The 16,770-nt window shown below is 45.5% G+C and overlaps 1 protein-coding gene across 1 annotated transcript; it reads left to right on the top strand.

Annotated features, from left to right (window-relative positions):
• Positions 1–10,782: 10,782 nt before the first annotated feature.
• LOC119466614 (group XIIA secretory phospholipase A2) lies at positions 10,783–11,256 on the top strand. The gene has a single exon (XM_037727133.1). It carries the CDS (start codon positions 10,783–10,785, stop codon positions 11,254–11,256), a length of 474 nt encoding a protein of 157 aa, XP_037583061.1.
• The last annotated feature ends 5,514 nt before the right edge of the window (positions 11,257–16,770 follow it).

Genomic DNA, 16,770 nt, shown 5'->3' with positions numbered 1-16,770 from the left:
TTTGAAGTTAGGGCAATTGGTCTAATATTATCTATTGTATATCCTTCCCCACGATTTTTAAGAATTGGGATGATTTTAGCGATTTTCCACGCAGACGGAATCCATGAAAACCGAATTGAGTAATTTACAACAGCTAAAAGGTCATTAGAAGCTTCCTTAAATAAGATTCTGATCATAGCAGATGTTACCCCATCCACGCCGGGAGCTGAATCTGGAAGCCGCTCCACAATTTCAGCCAATTCCAACATAGAGATTTCTGTAAAATCATCTGATGCCCTACGTAAGCGAGAACAACTTGGCAATACGGAAGAAAATCTAAGCTCTAATCCCTGCGCAATTTCTTCTAGTGATTGTTTTATTTCATCGCTACTTAAGATTATAGAGTCAATATTAATTTGACGCGGAAGAACTTTGCTACTGCGGAGAAATCGGAACAATGCGCGCTTATTTTTATTGTTAGACAGGAAATCAAAATGCTTACAGTCGAATTCATCTTTGGCTTTTGAAACTGCATGTTTAAAGACTGCTCGAAAAAATTTGTAGTCACTCCAATTTTGCGGACTCTGGTTATGTAATAATTTTTTCCAAGCAGCTTTTCTCTTTCTGTAGTCTCGGGTGCATTCTTCATTCCACCAAGGGCTGTAAGAATTTCTTTTATTCAATCTAATCTCAAATTGAGCCTTTTTTTGAGAGTTTTCCAAAGCGGAGCAAATAATCGTGGTTTTTTGTTCTGTAGGCGCATCAGACAGAGATGAGAGGGCATTTCGTAAGCATTTTTAAAAATGTCGTAGTTTATAAAAGTTCGAACCTGGTCACTCATAAATGTTACAGGACGGGCAACTTCAAATACTATTGGAAGGTGATCACTGTTTGTCGAACACTCAACAGTCGACCAAGAAGTTACGGAAACACTCGGGCCACAGAATGTAAGATCTATTGAAGAGTAAGATTGACCTCGCAGAAACGTAATAGATCCGGAGTTAACACACGTTAGCCGATTGTCCAACGACCAGTTCCATAATCGGGTGCCGCACAAATCTGTTCTTAAACCCCATGAGATATGGTGAGAATTGAAATCACCTGCGATTAGAATTTCACGTCCGCAAGAGTTAATAACACTATCCAGTGTGCTAATGTCCTGTACGCCAGATGGAAAATATGCATTAACTACGGTGAAGGGACAATATTCAGGAAGAACTAGCTCTATCGCTAGGATTTCACACTCTGGAGTAGAAACTTGAAATGAAATTTTAGCCTTATGGCAAATTCTAGATGAAATGAGTGTAATTAATCCGCCACCTCTTGTAGGACGGTCTAAACGAAATGATCTGTAGAATTTTATTTGAAAAGATTTCGCAGAATTTAGCCACGTTTCTTGTAACATAATTAAATCGCTTGAAAACAGTCACTTCTTTTTCTGCTTTTATTGCGATAGCAATTATGGACACTCCAAGCGGATTTCTGCCATCGGTGTCGTCGTCGCCGTCGTCGTCGCCGTCGCTGTGAGGTTCCGTATAAAGTCCAAGGACGTTAAAATCGTCGCCGCGCGCCGTATGCTATTTGGTACAATGATTGTCGACATAATTACACCTAAAAATAAAAACAACGTTTCTTTAAGCTTGCGTTCAGCGGCGAACGTTGCGAGGAATGAGAGGCCCCTTGCGGCGTTCTAAATTATGCTCTAGACTCAGCACTACTGATTGCTACGGGTAGATTTCTAGAGTTCAGTAATTGTACACTAAAGGCGGATTATACACGCGGAAGTACGACACGGGGCTCGCCGGCGTGTTGTGGTCAAGCGGCATCCGGAGGATCCTGCGGCTCCGTTAATTCAATAACGCGCGTTCCAGGCGCACTATGGGCGACCGCCGCCACTTGGGACTTTGCGCCACACTTAGATCGTTGGTGTGAATTACAGCCGCAGGCGCTCGCGTCTTTGTTCCAACGTTATTGCGTTAGATGCCGGAACACTACCAGAGGACACGTGTTCTGCGAAAGCTGCGCGAAACGAGGCTGCTCAGTGACGGACGTCGAAGTTCGGCCTCCCGATGCAAGCGCTAAGTTTAGATGTAGGGTGTGTGAGAATATTCGAAACCTCGAATGACGAACCGCGCAGTCTTCACTGTTCGATGCATAATCCATTGGAGTACTTAGCGTTCGAAAGTTCTGAGTGTTTAAGTTTTTTTTTTTTTTTGCCAAATATACGGGACAAGTGTGTCATCATTAAAGCCTGTCAGCGCGAAAGAAGACTGCAAGGCCGCTTGCGGTCCACACGTGACGAAAGAAATAACAGAGCCTTTCTCAAGAGTACATAAAAATGACTGTGTTTGTCGTTCTAAAGCTACCACTTTTTGGCGCTAAAGTCTCAATTCTGGAATATGCGCCAACTAGCCCAACTTTCATCTGTAATTAAAAAATACATTTTATCCAAATAAACGTCACAGCCTAAACATGACATGTACTCGTGCTTATACTCTCCCTCGATTTCTGTTCACATGGGCTTTTCTCAAGTCATTATAAATGTCTGTGGCGCTTTAAATAAATTTCCCCCCTCTCTACTGTTGTATTGAGCCGTGACTTATTTACGTTGTTGTGCATAGAAACCATGCTGCATTTCTTTTTATTTTTTCGCGAGATTGTTTTGCAAGAATTCTAGGGGGCGTTCAGAAACAATGATTTTTGAATTATGTGCGAAATATTTTTTTTTCTGCGTAAAGCAGAAATAAGAATATGGGGGAAAATTACGAAACAAAATTGTTTTTCTTCGGGCACATAAAGCTATATGAAATGCTGTTTTAAATGAAACTTTGAAAATCGGAAAGGAATGTGTTAATGTCACTACGTCTCCAGGTTATATTACACGGAACTCTCAAAACGGCTGGTGGAGTTTTATTTACAGGTTTGATCATATCAACTCGCATATGCGGACATGTTCGAAGTACGCGTAGAAACCGCTAAAAGGTTGCAGCAAAATTTTCAAGTTACATGATTCTATTTAAAAGCAGAAATGTTTGATTCTCATTCAACATTTTCAGTATTCGCCCAATCCGAGAAGGCCTATACTGTCGCTTTCCAACTTTCCAGTTGTCAACTCTTAGTGCTTAGCGGGGGTGACCTTCAGTGTCACTGGGGCTCGTCCCACAGTAAAGATTGGAGACTGGGCCGACATGGGGAATATTTTAAGCAGACTGAAAGCAAACCTAAAATCGGACCGCCCTATAGTAGACGTAAAGACTGTGGGGACAGCCATGCCATCTACCGTGTGCAGCGTGAAGCTGGGCCGATCAGACACAGCAGAAACATAGCCCGTTTTACTCGCATATGAGGAGCTGCCGCGCAGCCAGCCGATATACAACAGTAACAACACCGGGATGCACACAGGCTTGCTACTTATTGTGCGCATATGCGCACGCATGCGCCGACAGTGCATCGTAAGGATAGCGAGCCGGGTGCGCAAGGCGTCCACGAGGCGGACCCCTGCTAATATCGAGTTCAAGATAATGAAACATAGAGCACTGTGGGGCCACAATAAGTATGAGGTGGTGCGTGGAATCTGGAAAGGAGTAATGGTGCCAGCTCTGACTATCGCAAATGCCATTCTTCGCGTAAAATCGGATATCTCGTCGGGGTTGGAAGTTAACCAAAGATCAGTAGGCCGGTTGGCTTTGGGAGCGCACGGTAAAACCACAAATGAGGCAGTGCAGGGTGACATGGGTTGGACCTCTTTTGAAGTCGGAGAAGCGCAGAGCAAAATTAGTTTTGAATAAAGACTCAGGAACATGGATGAAAAATAAATGGGTGGCTAAAGTGCACAAGTATCTGTACACGAAAAGCGTGTACACAGAATGGAGGAAAAGGTCAAGAAAGTTGGCAACCAAGTACAGGGCAACTGAAACCGTAAATAGACAACCAGGAGTCATCAGAAAGAAAGCGAGAGCAATAGAGACCATGAATTGGATGCAAAGAATCAAAACAGAAAGGACCACGGAGATTTACAAGAATGAGAAGAAACAAATTAGAAGCGAAAATCTGTACGATAGCACAAAGGGCAGCGCCTTGCTATTTCAGGCTCGAGCCGGTTGCATAAGGACCAAAACATACCGGAGAAAGTATTCGGAACTAGATGACGCATGTGTATGTTGCAGCAAAGATCCGGAGACCATTCAGCACATCCTAATGGAATGCGAAGAGATTCACCCAGTGCGAACAGTAGGTAACGTACACATTCCAGAAGCGCTTGGGTTTAAAGTGGACGGAAGCATCAATGGTCAGCAGTCGATATAAGCAATAGACGTTTAGAGCATTGATGGAGAAAAATTTGAGAAAAAAAATGTAAGTGAAATATATATATATATATATATATATATATATATATATATATATAAACTTGTTACATCTTATTACATCTATCAGGCGAGATGATGTCTGCTGGCAATAAAATGCTTTGCAGATAGCCAACGTGGATGAGAGCGCTAACCTAAATTGTAGAAACCTTGTTTTGTGCGCCGTTGGTTGCTTCCGTACATACAAAACTACGGATTTGTGCGCTTTGCATGCCACGTTCAGAAATTGCACAGAACTTACTGCATCTTCAAATACAAAAATTCTGCGAACGTCTGTTCAATGTGTTCTGTTCCTCCATACTTAAGGCAAGTATACTTGCTTTAGTAACGTGACATTGTGGATTGTACTTGAATGAAATGGCTGCAAAGCTCGCATGAGCATCCCTCATGGCTCTGCCATATCTGTTTTGCCGACATCAGCTTATGTAACCGCGGCTAGGTACAGAAAATTCTCCTTATCGCAAGGTCAACCGCCAGGGTGCGCCGTCGAGTACATACGTGGCAACATCGGCCTCCGCTTTTTCAAAATTTTCACTCCGGAAATCACCTCTAATTCCGGAGAGAAGCGGCACATTCGACGCCTAGCATCAAGCGGAATCCATCGACACCAAATTTGCAACGGTGGGCGGACGTTTCCCGAATTTGCGAGGCCTTTTCTGTCCGTCCACGCCGTCATGGTTAGGCCAGTTAAGCCTAACCACTCGTAGGTGGCTCGACAAGAGTGCCTGTACGGCGCTTTTCAACTGGTTACGCGTAGATGGCTACGGCGATACAAATCACCATTGAAGGGGACGATATCGTTCCCGAAGAGATTAGCGAAAGCACAGGATGGACTACTGCGCTTTCAAAGCGGAAATCAGCACCAGCGAGCCAGTCCGGACAGGGTAATTAGCCCCCCAATGTGCTACGTGGCATAAACAAGGGTGCGGCTTTAACCAACGTGAAGAGGCGGCTCACGGCAGCGTCAAGGCTCCCTCGGCTTCCGAGGGAGCATATTAGAGTCATTGTTCGACCTCGGGGTGGCCTGGATATCAGGCAGACGGGTCATTTCAAGATAGCCCAGGCCCTCATTGCGGCGTCAGGGCTAACGTCCGGGGATGTAGAAGAGGATGTCATTTGCCCGAATACGGTCCAAAACATCATGGTGACAAGTACGCCTTCGGAGAGAAATTCCAGGGCTTACGTCAGGGTGGGATCTATCGTCATCGACAGAGCAAGCTATAAAGTCAGTGCCCATGTAGCTGCTTCGAGCAATACGTGCAAGGCGGTGATCCGGAATATCGATACCCGCCGCGGTGGCTGAGTCAGCTAAGGCGTTGCGCTGCTGAGCACAAGATCGCGGGATCGAATCCCGGCCGCGGTGGCCGCATTTCGATGGAGGCGAAATGCAAAAACGCCCGTGTGCTTGCGTTGTAGTGCACGTTAAAGAACCCCAGGTGGTTAAAATTAATCCGGAGCCCTCCACTACGGCGTGCCTCATAATCAGAACTGGTTTTGGCATGTAAAACCACAGAAAAAAGAAGAAGAAGGAATATCGATCCTGCCATCGCCCAAGACGAGCTCACAAAGCTTATTATCCAGTCGAAGAATGCAATTGCTATAGAGGTGAGAAGAATTAAAAGCACAAGCAGGGTCATAGTCCTCTTTGACGGACTCAAGATGCCAGACTATGTGAAGTGCGGTCCCAGCCTGGTGAAGTGTTCCCTATACCGCAGGCAGACCGACTTTGCTTCGCGTGTGGAGGATTAGGCCAGAGAGCTGATGTTTGGCCATCCCCGGAAGACGGGATAGGCCGAGGTTGTGGTGCCAGTAACCCGGATGATCAGCACAGCTGTTCCCCGAAGTGTGCTCTCTGCGGGGGTCGTCATCTCACCGCGGATAAGGATTGCAAGCAGAGATTTCAAGTCCCATACGTCGTCAGGCAAAGAAAAACAGCTAGACGCAATCAAGAAGTCCCCGTTGCCGATGTACGCGGAGACTCCCCCTCTCAAGTCGGCCATCAGCAGGAAATCCAGGTCCAAGAGTCGGGAGCGCAGAGACAGCCGCTATCGGGTAGTGGCAGATGATACCAGCCCGAGCCCGGACAGAGCTTCCTCCAGGGCTCGTTCAAGGGACCGGTCCCAGGTCACGCTCGCACTCGAGAGGGCGATCCCGTTCCAGGAACACATCCAGGATCACAGGTCGCTCCAGTACCCGGTCCCGCAGGCCGACCCTCAGCATCCACAAGCCGGCTAAGCAAGAAGCTGGTCCCACATGGGCGTACCGAGTCAAGGGAAAGCCCAAAAAGGTAACAGGGGTTCGCCGCCAGAGCATAGTAATGCTAGCGTAGCGCAGCTTGAGAAAGAGAATGCAATGCTGAAAAGAGTAATGGAACGACTCAAATCCGAGATGGCAGATCTAAGGAACGCGACTAAACGTAATTTAGCACAATCTCCCACGTCACCGCAGTCTGTCGCGGGCGAAACTCCCATGGAAGTCCCAGTTGACGAATCACCCAACGAACGCCCGGCTAAAAAGAGAGCCATAGCGGCACCAGAGCCTAGCAGTTCTGCCATGAAAACCAAGTCAGAAATCAAAGGCGCCATTAAATCACTTAGCATTACGATTGGGGCAACCAAAGCCACGCTTGATGGTCTCATGGAAAGTTTCAAATCAGTAACAGACTGCACGAGCTTGAGAAGCACGTGTTTGACATGAGTCAACCTGCACAGCCTATACTAAGGGGAAGAAGCCAAGCTCCGGCTCAAGCTAGTTACACGTGAAGGAAGCCTCATTCCCAGAGTCGACTCTATCCGTGTACAAGGCATGGTTATTGAATAAATTGGATGCAACAACCTCACGTTGACTTGAATCACCACGAAAATGGAAAATGTAATTAAGCTCATCAACAGAGTCTCTAACAGAAGGGGAGGCTTGAAGGAAGACAATCTGCTCAGGCTTTCCCACGCCTTTCTTATGAGTCACATCATTTATGTAACAGCAATGCACAATTGACACACTTCTGAGAAAAAGAAGTTGAACATCCTGATTCGGAAAAGCATCAAAAGGGTTGGCATTCCCATGTCCGCCAGTACAGAACGCCTCTATCAACTGGGAGTAAACAATTCATTGGAGGAGATCATCGAGGCGCAGGAATCGGCCCAACTGGCTCGGCTGTCCTGCCCCTTGGAGGGGAGAATTCTGGCCATCCTGGGGATTAACCCAGTACTTGTTGAAGAGAGAAGGCACCGAACCACTGACGAGCAAAGAGAAAACATAACGTTGCGCCAATCCTTCGGAATGTACACCCGCAGCACAATGGGGGAATGCGTAGGGCCAGGGTGATTGCGATCCTGAAGAAGATCAAGGACGAACCCCAATTGGTCTGCTTTGTGGATGCGGCTCAATATGGCCGCTCGTCACACTTTTCCATAGCGGCAACAGATCACAGACGCCATGCTGTGTCGGCAGCCTGGGTGGCTCGGACCACTTCTAAAGCGGAGCAGGTTGCTGTTGCTTTGGCTCTTTTGGACGCCAACAGAATGCAAATCTACACAGATTCTAGATCGACAGTCACGGCGTTCACCTCGGGCTCCGCGAAAGAGGCAATCACTCCACATACGATCATTTGGTTTCCGGCACACTTGGGCTAAATATGGGCTCGCTCGCCAACCTCAATGACATTGCCCACTCCCAGGTGCGCGTACTAACTCTCTACGCGGGAGGAGGAGCCTTGTCACAGTCCAGTGTCCAAGAGTTCCGGGACACTCTTCCACCTTTAATGAATTCACTGAAGATTTCTGTCCGGAGAGAAAAATCTTTCCTCCACCACATAAAAAGCTCACAAGACCTCAGGCTTTAAGCCTTAGGATGCTTCAGACTAGCTCCTATCCTAGACTGGCCTTCATGCACTGTTTATTCTCGGATGTTTTTAGCTCACAGTGTCCTAGCTGCGGGGGGACATGGAACTTAGATCACATCCTGTGGCGGTGTCCCTCGTTACGAGAGGATAAGGACATCACTGAATAGAAGTGGAACTCGGCCATTAAGAGCTCGGAATACCTTGGGCTGTCCAGAGAGCCTGCGTGCGATGCGGCGGTTAGGTTGGGCCTAAGCGTCCATACGTGGGAGCGGCCCGCGGTGTCACCCATTGGGGCGGCGCTTCTCAGAATGCATTTAATAAAGTTCTTCGTATCCGCATCCTTATCTTTATCGCAAAATTTCTCAAATTTTATTCTAACATCATCATCTGAATTCCATCATCTTTGTTTCCCATGGAATAACAATTCGTGTTCTTCGAGACAATTTGAAGTTTCCTTTAAAAAATTGAGATGCCGTATACTGCCTCTAAATTTTTACTTGTATAGGTCTGGTCTCGCCGTGCTCCTCTATATTCTTTTTGCAATGTACCTGGATCCATTGAGCATCTTTTTATATCGTGCTACCAATTTCTAAGACAAAGAAAACTATTAGAAATTTCAACTTGCACTATCGCTAACCTCGCCAATCATTCTTTCTTTCAGAGCGACTTCACTGGGATCCAGCCGCAGGGATGCTTTTCTCGCAGTTTACAATTTTAGTACAGGCACAAGAAGACTACCGTGAATTTCTAAAATGATCAATTGTTCATCTAGTTTTCTTATAGTAAATTATTTTATTTCAAAATTCTTAATATTATTTTTATAATTTCTTAGCTATACTTCTTTAACCCACGTTCTGCTCTGAATGTTTAGCATTTGTTTTAATTCTAATAAACATAATTGAAACCGCATGCTTCTTGGCCAACACCCCCCCCCCCCCCCCTCCCCAGTAGTGGGTATGCGCTAATATTTGGAAGCAAGACAAGTTCCAACCAACCATGAAACTAAACCAACTCGCCCAAATCTCTGCTGTGCCAAATTTCTCACATCATGGCACTAAGGAATTCTAAACCCCGAGTATTGAAATTACATCCATTGGTATTATTGTTTATTGCTGATTACGTTTCACATATGCATATGGAGGAAGCAAGGAAAAAAGCCTGAGCCCCTCCCACAAAAAAAAAAAAAAGAAGACAAAGAAAATTGCGAAGATAGAGAGAGTGTCATTCTTCGGAGACATTATTGCTCCTTTTGCTGAGCAGATTTACCGCCTTCATTATTGTCGACTTGTGGTTTTCTTTAATCTATGTGTCGATATCCCAACATGATGGAATAAAACGCTTTTGATTATATTCTGGGGTTTTGCGTGACAAAACCATGTGATTATGAGGCACACCGTAGTGGGGGACTGCGAAATAATCTTTATAAAAGGGACTCTTTAACGTGCACACAATGCATGGTACACAGACGTTTTTTTTTTTATTGCGCCCGCATGTAAATGCGGGTTCCACTGTCGGGATTAAACCCGCGACCTTGGGCTCAGCAGCGCAACGCCATATACTGTCCCACCACGGCGGGTATACAGCGCCTTTATTCAATAAAAGCTGAGAAATGAAAGACACAACAAAAGGAACAACCTTGGAAGCAAGGGCAACCACCGACAACTTTGGCACATAAGACCGCGGAATTCAATTCAACTAAAGACAACAAATATTATAATGATCAAAAGACGCGGCGAAACGGAGCAGGCCTGCGCATTTATGAAACATTGGAGTAATAAATTCTTGGGAGAATTGGAGCAATAAACATTGGAGTAATAAATTCAAAACTATGATATGGTTATGAGGCACGCGGTAGTGAGGAATTCGAGATTATTTCGACTACCTGAAGTTTTTACCATGCACCAATGCACGGTACACGGGCCTTTTTGCATTTCGCCCGCATCGAAATACGGCCGCTATGGCCGGGATTTGATCACTGTTTACAATTTACACGTTCGCTAGCTTTCTACATGAAAGCTAACGAAGGAAAGAGTGTAGCGCATTTAGTATATAGAAAAATGTTTATTCTTCTCTCTGTGTAAAAACACTTGTAGATGAGAAATTGTTGCCTCTGACAGATTTAATAGACGAAAAAAAAAAGTCCTAAAGTGAGGCTCCCACTCTTAATGTTGCTTGAGATGCTGCTGTAGGTGGATTGCTGATGAAATCAGCTTTACTAGAACACGTTGCTCTAGTAACCTTGGTTTACACGGGCTCTATAAATATGAGCGCACCTACGTTCTTGCGTCTTGTCAGTCACAATACGTTCCCGCAATAAACGTATTGTGAACGCACGTGGCGTAATTTAACGAGCATTGCGAAGCAGCTGTATATTAGTAGGCTAAGAAAAGAAGAAAAGAGAAAGGTTGACGATCTGACTGTGCCTGACGAACGCGAAACGCTGCGCACGAAACAAGGAAGACGGTTACCAAGTGGCAATTAACGTGTCGCAATAGAGATTGTTGCCATCATCATCATCGTCATCATAATTGCGCGCGCTCCAGACGCAAACTGCGAAGAAGAAGCGTGATCGTAAAACTCTAAGGTAGCCACACTGTCATGTCTTCTTTCCACGCCGCGCTGGTCTCCGCTCTTCTGCTGCTGGTGATCGTCTTGGGGCCCTCCTCGATGGCTCGAGGTCACAAAGACGATGTCGCCGGTGGCCTCGACTGCAAGTTCAGCTGCCCACGGTCCCTGAAGCCCTCGCCTCGCGCCCTGTACAAGAGCTCTTCGAACGGCTGCGGCACCGAGGCATTCCGGCTGCCGGCGTCGGCACTGCCGCACCCGGACTTCGAGGCGTGCTGCAACGAGCACGACATTTGCTACGACACGTGCCTAGCGGACAAGGGCCAATGCGACGCGGCCTTCGACGCGTGCATGCAGCGCATCTGCGACACCAAGGTGGTGGCCGGCAAGGACTCGTGCGTCTCGACGGCCAACCTGTTCATGAGCTTGACCAAGAACCTGGGCTGCGACCCCTTCATCAAGTCGCAGAAGCAGGCGTGTGTGTGCACATCCGATGGCGACCTGTAGGACTCGTGGATGATTCGTGAAACCAGCCTCACGTGCGTGGTCTCCAGACTTGTACACGGGTTACCTGAAAGGCTCGCCACTTGCGGATTTGATGCCGATTTATAGGTCTGCACACGTTGTGAAGCGCCCGGGGGTACTCTGCGTGCCATTTTCGCATTTGAAACCGGAATAAATGAGTGTCAGTGCTTTCGGTTTTTCATTAGAGCGTTCTTTTCTACGGTGGGCAGCTCGCGTGCGTCCAGCTTGACATCTACAGCGTGCGTGCGAGCTCACTCTTCCTCTTCCCTCAGTTCTCTCCACCGTCTCCGCGCTTGCCACTCGCCTTGTGCAAATCGCCCACGCCGTTAACGTTTCTAGGCGGTGCCAGTTCTATGGCGGATAGTGCGAGTGAAAGTGATGACAGTTAAGTTGACGGGAAACGATTGGCCTGTCTCCTCGGTCGCAAGAGCAGATAAAAAAAAAATTGCGTAAAACTGGAGGCGCAATGCTAAAGAGACAGTGGAGCTAATGGGCACCTAGCTAGTCCTGGCTTTTGGGATAGGCTAAGCACGACAAAGTTATCCCCAGCATTTTCCGTTTTTATTGATTATTGATCAATTATAGATTAGCTATTGGCTATCGATTGGTTATCGCAAGGTACTGGCCACGTATTTGGGCTAGGCTAAGCACTACCAAGTCATCCTCAGGATTTTAAGAAATTTATTGATTATTGATTGATTATTGATTAGCTATTGATTGGCCATCGATTGGCTGTCGATGAGTGACTAAGCTTAAGTAGTCCCAACCACGCTTATCTAGACTTAGCCAGGCTCAGCTTCGCTAATTCACAGGGATATGTGCCATTGCGCTTGGACCCTTTCTGCATTACCGCCAGGATTGTCCCACATTTTCTGTTCGCGCGTTACGTACTTATGGCTGGCTTAAACAGCTCCTCTGTCAAAACGCGTTGAACATCTACAGCAGGAGAGTCAGGTGCTCAAAACGGAGTTATAGAAACTTACATTTCGAGTAGACACTGCAGGACGAGAACTGTGCCTTGCGGCAAGTCAACGTCAACGTACAAGCGAAAGCCGCACAGAAAGAATTCATCAGCAGCACTCTATTAAAGAAGAAGAAGGAACTTGGAACAAGAGGAGGACTGCCTTAATGATCTTTCACCCGAGCTCACCCAGATTTGTCAGAAGAAGGTTCAGCTGAAGCAGTCTGGAGCAAGTACAAGAGACGCTTGTGAACAAGTTCTCGCTGAAGATAGAACGCTTAGAAGCGCAGACTTTAGTTAAGGAGAATTTCGGCATGGAGAAGGATATTAAGGCAATGAGCCTTTGTTCAATAATAAAACAAACATCAAAAAAGTCTCAATTTGTCGTACCATCTACTAAAGGTGGTTCTTATTGTCCATGGTGGAATTCTGACTGTGAGCGAGAGTTTAGACGTCGAAAAGCTGCATGGAAAAAAATTTTATATAACCAATGTCCTGTAAATTGGGCAGATTATACATATGTAGCTGCTACATTTAAGCGAACAGTTGCAAAAGCTAAGGACGATTACGATTCGAAACACTACACATATCTTTCCAAGTCTAGTAATAAAAAAGCTCTGTTTAAATTTCTTCGATCCCGTAAAGTTATACCAGCCCCAGTGAATATCGACTCAGTCGTTCTATCAACAAAGGAATTATCAGAGTCACTTGAGAAAATTGCTAAAGGTCTAGCGCAGCGATTTACACATAAATTGCCATCAGGACTATCGAAACCTCCCTCGGGAGACGACTTTGTGGAAGTCACATTGACAGAGCTTGAAAACATAATTAGATTATTACCGGCGTCAGCACCAGGCCCAGATGGAATTACAACACGAATGCTAAAAGTTTTGTTTGATTATGCGCCTCAAGACCTATTAAATATAGTAAATTTTTCTCTAAAAAATTCCTGGGTTCCAAGAGAGTGGAGGGTAGCTAAAATTATTCCACTGTTGAAGAAAAAAGCAGCTGGACTTAACCTAGACAACATAAGGCCAATTTCTCTTACTTCCAATGTCGTAAAATTAATAGAAAGGATTATTCATGGGCGCATAACACATTCTATGCAGGACGATACAATTCTCAGTCCTTGTCAGATTGGATTTCGTCCCGGGCACTCGATATGGTGCGCTCATGTCGATCTAGAGAGCCGCATTAAACTAGCTCGTCGCAAACGAGAGTATGCAGCTTTGGTGACGCTAGATGTGGCGAAAGCATACGACACTGTCGAATACCTAATTCTATTCAATAAACTGAAGTCTACGAATTTACCGAAGTATATTACCGCATGGATATATGAATTTATGAGAGATAGAGAATTTTATTGTTATCAACACGGCATTTCGACGTCTAAATACAAGCAAACAAGAGGTGTACCACAGGGTGCCGTTCTTTCACCCATTTTGTTTAACGTTTTGCTAAGCACAATTCCTTTGTCCAGGGAAGTGAACGTTTATGTTTATGCGGACGATATTGCATTTTTTACATCTGCAACTAATGTACACTCACTGCACCAGTCGTTGCAGAGTTACCTAGGAAGGCTTGAGACATGGCTAGATGAGTTATGTATGTCCTTAAATGTTAATAAAAGTGCTGTGCTAGTGTTCCCGTTAACTGCACCAGTGCACATATCCCTCCAATATCACCAGGAAACCATTCCTCAAGTTGACTCAGTGAAATACCTTGGTGTCATATACGATGAAAAGCTTGTCTGGCGCACTCACATTGAACATATCGCAACAAAGGCCGAACGTGCCGTAGCTATGCTCCACCGGCTCAGTCACCGTCGCTCTGGACTACGCAGGGATACTTTAATGAGGATATATAAAATGTATATTCGGCCCATATTAGAATTCGGTTGCGTGTTATTCTCCGGTGGTCCCGCCTATAAAATTAAACCTCTGATACTATTAGAAAGAAAATCTCTACGATTATGCCTTGGGTTACCTAGATTTGTTGCCAACACTGTGTTATATCAGGAAGCTAATATACCCACTCTAGATTGCAGATTCCGCATGCTTACGGTTCAGACTTTTTTTAAAATTTATGAATTTCAAGGAGGCGTGCTCAATACATATTTTTCACTGAACCGTCTGAGTTTTTTAATGTATCGTGGTCGCGATTACACAATCCCCAGATAATATTTGTGCACGCACAGTTACAACAATTGAATGTGTCATTACGTGAAGTTTGCCATTCGAATAATGCCTTAACAGACCTCAAAATTGAATTCGAGGACATATTTCCAAATCATGCTAAACTATTGCCTAGCCGACATTTAAACAATATATTAGAAGATCAGCTAAACCAGCTAGCTACTGACAACATAATAGCTACCGACGCTTCCGTGTGCAATGAGAAGGCAGGAGTGGGGATCTTCTCTGAATCTCTTCAATGGTCTTACTCTCTTCGCCTTCCCGACTTCACACCCATTTTTCAGGCAGAACTAATAGCGATTATATTAGCCCTACGAAAAATTCCCCAAAACGATTCATTAGCGGTTATTGTCACTGACTCACTGTCTGTATGCACAGCACTTACAGCCTCGTCAAATTCAAAAATTTTGCGAACATTTTGTTCAATGGTTCCTTCGTACTTGCGGCAAGTATTCTTGCTTTGGGTACCGGGACATCGCGATTTGCACTTGAATGAAATGGCTGATTCACTCGCACGAGCATCACTTAATGGCCCTGTCATATCTGTTTTGCCGACATCGGCTTATGTCACCGCGGCTAGGTACAGAAATTTCTCTATATCGCAAAATTCCGCAAAATCTATTTTAACATCGTCTTCTGATTTCCATCATCTTTGCTTCTCATGGAATAAAAATTGGTGTACATCAAGGCAATTGGAAGTCTTCATTACAAAATTGAGATGCCGTATACCGCCACTAAATTTTTACTTACACAGGTCTGGTCTCGCGATATCCCCTTTATGTTCTTTTTGCAATGAATCCGAATCCATTGAGCATTTCTTCCTTTCGTGCCGCCGATTTTTAAGAGAAAGAAAAATCTTAGAAATTGCATTTCGAAATCTTGGCTTATTATTAACCTCACCAACCATTCTCTCCTTTGGGGCGACTTCACTGGGACACAGTCACAGGGATGCTTTTCTTGCAGTTTACAATTTCATTAGAGATACAAAAAGATTACCTTGCTGAATTTCTAGAATTATGAATTATTCCTATTACTTCACTTCTTTATGACAAAATTCCTTTATCTCAAAATTAAGATTAAATCTCAAATTAAGATTAAGTTTTTGTAAAATTCGAGAAATAAACATAATTGAAACCGCCTGCTTCTTGGCCAATCCCCCGTAGTGGGTATGCGCCAGAGTTTGGGAAACAAGACAAGACAAGACAATTTCGAGCAGGTGCGCCTAGAGAAATTGGCGCCGGAGTGCACGCTGAATCAAGAGCAGGAGGCGCCAGTGAAGCGTATGAGGAAGCATTTTCTGAGCTAACTGGAGGTGGAGAAGCAGTTGTTACCCAACAAGACCATGATGTTCAGTCCACTCAGGAGAAGCGCCAGGTTCGAGAGGAGAAAATGCACCTGCAGAGCAAGCTGCATAAGAAGATGTACCAGCGCGAGGGCATCTGCAGCCTGCTCTCAAAGTTGGTGCCAAGTGTGAAGCTGGACAAGAAGAGGTATTAATGAATTCTCTGCACATTTTATGCGGTCCAGGACTGCGTCAAGTCCAATTCCTTGCAACCTATCATCAAACTCTACCGGGTCTCTGTCCATCCAGTCCTTCGGGTTAGAGGAGGCCCTGGTGGTGTGCCGGCCAGACTACCACGCAAAGCCGTAAGCACATCCGTTCAGTTCAGTTTCAGTTCAGTTTATTACCTTGAAAGTCCCCCGTAGCGGCATTACATAAGGGGTGGGTTTTATAAAATCGCGCAAACATCGTGGTAAATAATCACTTAACAAAATGGTCTGTGACAAGTTCTATAAAGGAAGATGGGCAGGCGGTAGTAGCGATGTTGGGGGGAAGGCCATTCCAGTCTGTCGCGGTTCGGAAGAAAAAATGTCACAGTTTCGCCCTAAGGGCGAAGCAATGAATGCGATAGCAACACAGCAATGTCATACGAAGTAAGGTGAGCGGCTTTGGTAGCAATATGAATTGTAGTAAACATGAGCTGATTAAGTAAGCAGGTGTGCTGCGGCGTAAGTAGACCGACATGAAGAGAGACTCGATGACCACGAGAAGGCGCGTGTGAAACGGTGGTGTTGATGAGAAGCGCTTCCCGTGGGCAGCGCGTGCGAAGGGACACACCTGTAGCGCTACACTGCCGATCCGGGCAGCATTGCATGTGTAGCGTGCGTTGGAAAATGTGGCCCGACTATTACTAACTGAATGAACAAGCATGGTGTGAGCGCGCACAAACAAACACGAATAGATCACACTGAATGACTGCAGACAACGACTGTCAAAACGCTGGCAGCAAGCATACGCCGCAGCGGGCGTAGGTACGTGCGGTCTATCGCTGCAACGGA

The sequence above is a fragment of the Dermacentor silvarum genome, chromosome 10 (assembly GCF_013339745.2).
Source record: "Dermacentor silvarum isolate Dsil-2018 chromosome 10, BIME_Dsil_1.4, whole genome shotgun sequence".
Taxonomy (NCBI): domain Eukaryota; kingdom Metazoa; phylum Arthropoda; class Arachnida; order Ixodida; family Ixodidae; genus Dermacentor; species Dermacentor silvarum.
This window is presented reverse-complemented; position numbering and strand designations above follow the sequence as displayed.